At 55.2% G+C, this 4,644-nt stretch overlaps 1 protein-coding gene across 1 annotated transcript; it reads left to right on the forward strand.

Annotated features, from left to right (window-relative positions):
• Positions 1-2,392: 2,392 nt before the first annotated feature.
• LOC104410414 (galanin receptor type 2-like) lies at positions 2,393-4,275 on the forward strand. Its single transcript, XM_010020563.1, has 2 exons — positions 2,393-2,741; positions 3,327-4,275. Exons 1-2 carry the CDS (start codon positions 2,395-2,397, stop codon positions 4,273-4,275), a joined length of 1,296 nt encoding a protein of 431 aa, XP_010018865.1. The 5' UTR covers positions 2,393-2,394.
• Positions 4,276-4,644: the final 369 nt, after the last annotated feature.

Below are 4,644 nucleotides of genomic sequence, written 5' to 3' on the forward strand. Positions count from 1 at the left end.
CAGGCGGGGACGAAAGGTCACATTGTCCTTCCTGCTAGCTGAGGTGTGCCACCGACAGGGGCATGGGGCTGCTGTGAAGGGGAAGGGGTCAGTGCCTCCTCCTCCTCCTCCTCAGCATCCTGCTCCATCGTTTGTAAAGGCTTCCCAGTGGAGGTCTTGCTTGTAGCCACACTTGTCCTACACACACCTAGAAGCCCGTGGGGCACAGGTCCCACTGGGGGTATGGACACGATGGCAGGGCAGGAAGTCGTGGGTCATTGTCGCCTCTCAGCACATCAGCGAGCACGCGTGCTGTCCCAGGGCTGAACCTCTGGAGATGGCCTCCCTGGAGGGCCTGTCCTCCCTCCCCACGCTGTAGTGCCCAGGCAATGGTGGTGGATGGTAGACCTGGGCTGGATGGAAACCAAAATCTGCTTTTCCCTCCTTCCCCAGGTCAGGCATTGTGGGAGAAACTTGGTCTCCTCTGTGCTGTGCTGCTAACTATTAGTTAGTAACAGCTAGTCATAGCAATTAATGCTCGTGTTCCAGAGGGTTTAGACCCATATCCCAAGGACTGGGCAGGGGCCGGGCTCACTGCGGTGTGATATTCATGTTCCCAGAGGTGCTGGGCAACATGTCCTGAACACCCAGTGTCGAGGGGTGCTGGCAAGGCGTGCCGGGGCCCATGGGACCCTTCTCCTCTCCATCCTCCTGCTCACACCAGAGAGCATCAGGCTTTTTCTGCACTGCCCCCTCCTCAGTGGAGCAGGGAGCAGCTGAGATTGCTGAAGGCTGGGCAGAGAGGAGTTAACTCCAAATCCAACCTCAGGGAGAGGGAAAAAAACACCCAACAGAGATCAATGGATCAGCAGCAAGAGCAGAGGGAGGGAAAAGGGGGAGACAGAGAGAGAAAAGGATCTCCAGCAGGAGAGAGACGCGTGCGGGAGCCAGAAGAGAGAGCAGAGCCGGCGGCAGGCAGGGGGAGGCAGCGGAGCACCGGGCAGGGTGACGGCGCTGCCTGGACAAACTCTGCATCCTCCTCACCACCACTGCCTGGGCTGGACAGGAGCTTCCCCCAGCGAGCTGCGAAGCTGCAGGCCCTTCCTCTCGGAGGTGAGTGCCAGCTTCCAAATATGAGAGGTGGCCTCGGGCTCCCTGAGCAGTGATACCATGCAAGGTGCATGCCCAGAGGGACATGAGGGTCCTCTGCTTGAGCAAGCAGATCCCACGGGACTGGCAGGAGAAGCCAAATAGTTACCGGTAGGCCAGAGGGGACTGAAGAGCCAGAGAGGTAGGGACGACCTTTCTGTGTGATATAGAGAGGCAACTGGGAAGGAGAAGTGGTGTGAGCCGGGCAGTGGGGGAGCATGGGTTGAAGGAGCTTGCGTGATCAAAAGAAGAGTTAACTGCATGTCAACAGTGCTAGATAATGGTGTCTTTCCCTCTTGGTTGCTGCTCAGCCAAGGACAATTTGTTCTAATGATAGCACAACATGGCTCGCTATGAGATAGGCTGTTGGAGCTCTCCACCTGAGCACAGTGCTAGGGCTGGAGGAAGTTTTGCAGCAAACCACAGTATCTTGAACTGCGGTAATAATCCGCTCCTTCACAATGATCATCGTATTGTGTGTCAGGCAGCTACAAGGTCTCTCGCCCCACCCCACCCTTTCCTAGCTGCCACCATCCAACCTGAGACCACCTCTCAGCATCAGGAAAAGGCACCCTTAGTTGTCTCTCCTCTGCAGAGCATAACTACAACACAGGGAACAAGGAGCAGCCAGCTCCAGGCTGGAGGTGGTCCCAGCTTAAGGAGCTTCCCTGGGAGTGGGAGTGTGGTGGGGTGCTGCTGCTGCAGGTTGTGATCCAGGCATCATGTCCCTGCTGCCAGAGGATGCACAGCCCTGGGGTGAGTGTGCCAGGACCACTCACTGCCCAGGGGAGCCCTCTTCCCCATGGCCTGTTAAACAGCAGCTGGGATTTTGATTTGCCAAAGCAAACAGTCCCAAGAGGTTTAGCAGCTTTGGGATTATATGACAATCGTAGGGAGGCCAAGCAGCAGGGCAGGGCATCCTCCAGGGGGCTGGGAGCAAGGAGACACTGTGGTGGGGATGTGAATCTGGGCAGGAGAAAAGGACTTCAGCTCCACCCTAGCCGGGCAGATGTGGGCTTACTGATCCCAACAGCATTCTTGCTGGAGACATCACGAGGATCTTGATGTCATCATTTAACCAGCTGATGGGGATTGACACCTCTGGGAGAAATGTGGACATCAAACAGAGGCTGGGGTCAGGCACTTTAGGGCTATAGCTCTGGTGGCCACTGTGGTCCACAACAGCCATCACCCACATGCCTACAGCCATGCATAGGTGCTGTGTCTCTCTTTCTCCCGCACAGGTCCCCATGGTCAGATGGGCAGATGCCAGGGGGATGGAACGCCTCTTCCAACAACCCAGAGCTGCGAGCAGCAGGGATTATTGTGCCCATCATCTTCTCCCTCATCTTCCTCCTGGGTACTGTGGGGAACGGGCTGGTGCTGGCCGTGCTGCTGCGGAACGGCCAAGTCATTAACACCACCAACCTCTTCATCCTTAACCTGGCCATGGCTGATCTGTGCTTCATCATCTGCTGCGTCCCCTTCCAGGCCACCATTTACACCCTGGATGGGTGGCTTTTTGGGGCCTTTGCCTGCAAGGCTGTGCACTTCCTGATCTACCTCACCATGTACGCCAGCAGCTTCACCCTGGCTGCTGTCTCCATTGACAGGTAAGTGTCCTCTTCCCTATGAGTCCCTCAGCGCAGGTACAATGTGTTTGCCACCTCTGAGCTAAGGGGTGGGAGAAAGGCCAGTCCTTACCACGTTGAGTGTCCTGTAAGAAGAACTTAGGATGTCCCCAGAGGCAGGACCAGCAGAGCCACCATTCCCAGCTCCCCATGCCCTCTCCCAGCACAAAATCAACCTCTAGGCCTGGTTACCCAGCTCTCACTTGGGAAGGAGAAGTGCAGACACATACTTAGGTTTGGTGTCCACCATGTAAAACCAAAACAGCAAAAGCCCCAGGGCAGCAACACACCACAGGAGAAGCAAGGAGGCTCTGAGTCCTGCTCCTGTCCTTCTCTTCCCTGGTTCAAGAGGCATGCTGTATGACCTTCCCAAGCTAGCACAGCAGACTGGATGACGGAGATCCCAGACCTGCTGTTGGGATGACCCTGGTCTCTATTCACCTACCAAGAAGTGGGGAGGGGGAAAGATGGGAGGCTGCATGGGAAAGGGTGCACAGGTGGCAGGAGCGATACCTCATCTCACCCATGTTGTGTTTGGTCTCTCCTCCTCCTCCTCCTCCTCGGCAGGTACCTGGCCATTCGCTACCCACTGAAGTCCCGGGATCTCCGCACCTCCCGAAACGCAGGAATGGCCATTGTAGCAATCTGGTCACTGTCGCTGCTCTTTGCAGGGCCTTATCTCAGTTACTACCAGATTGTCCATTACCACGGGGTGCCCATCTGTGTCCCTATCTGGGAGGACCAGCGCCGGAAGATTCTGGACATCCTCACGTTTGTCTTTGGATACCTTCTGCCTGTGACCGTTGTGAGCCTGGCATATGCCAGGACCATCAAGTTCCTGTGGACCTCTGTAGGTCCCATAGAAAGGATCTCAGAGTCCCGGAAGGCCAAGCGGAAGGTCACCAAGATGATTGTTGCTGTGGCCATCCTGTTCTGCCTCTGCTGGCTGCCCCACCACCTCGTCATCCTGTGCTTCTGGTTTGGCCACTTCCCCTTCAACCGAGCCACTTATGTTTGCCGTCTGGCTTCCCACTGCCTTTCGTATGCCAACTCCTGCCTCAACCCCATTGTCTATGCCCTCATCTCCAAGCATTTCCGCAAGCGTTTCAAGCAGGTCTTCACCTGCCTCTTCCTCCAGAACAAGACCAGGAAGAAGAAGAAGAGATTTGGAAAGAAAGTCCATGTGGTCAATGTGGGCAAAGGTTTCACCAACAGCACCAGAGGTTTCTATGGAGCCAACACTGAAGTGACCCAGGCCCCAGAGGAGAACACCAGGAAGAGGGACCCTGAAGATGCCAATCATGCCAGAGCATGGACTCGCCAGCTACAAGATGCTATGTTCTCTGTTCAGAAGGAGCTACTGGAGGAGGAAAATTTGGCACCAGCTGGCCATCCCCTAGCTCTTACCCCCAGGAGGAGCTCGGGAGTTTCTGACTGTTCGCTACAGATGAACAAAGTGAAGAAACCTGTTTTTCAGCCAGTGAGTAGCCACTTCATTCTCAAACAGGCAGAATAACGCAGGGCAGAGGGGAATGTATGCAGCAGAGCCACCGAAAGATCCTGTGGCAATGGTCAACCTGTTGATCCTACTCACTTTTACTCACTTCATTCCTGTGGTCCACAGCCCGTAGGAATGGCACAATCCACCTGTACAGATGCAGAATGGACATGTTAATATGGCATTAAGTGACCTGGGTGGCATTTCTGCAACAGGTTTTAAGGCCTCCTAACTTATTAACGTTGTGCAGCACCTTGAAACTCTAAGAGGGAGGCAACCAAAAAGAAAACATCCTGGTAGGAAATCCAGGCAGTTAAGGGCATATCAGAACATGGGTGGGAAGCGTGGAGCCAGTGCATGAGGACCTGAGTGTGAATAGGGTAGCTG

The sequence above is a fragment of the Nestor notabilis genome, unplaced genomic scaffold (assembly GCF_000696875.1).
Source record: "Nestor notabilis isolate BGI_N333 unplaced genomic scaffold, ASM69687v1 scaffold19318, whole genome shotgun sequence".
NCBI lineage: Eukaryota > Metazoa > Chordata > Aves > Psittaciformes > Psittacidae > Nestor > Nestor notabilis.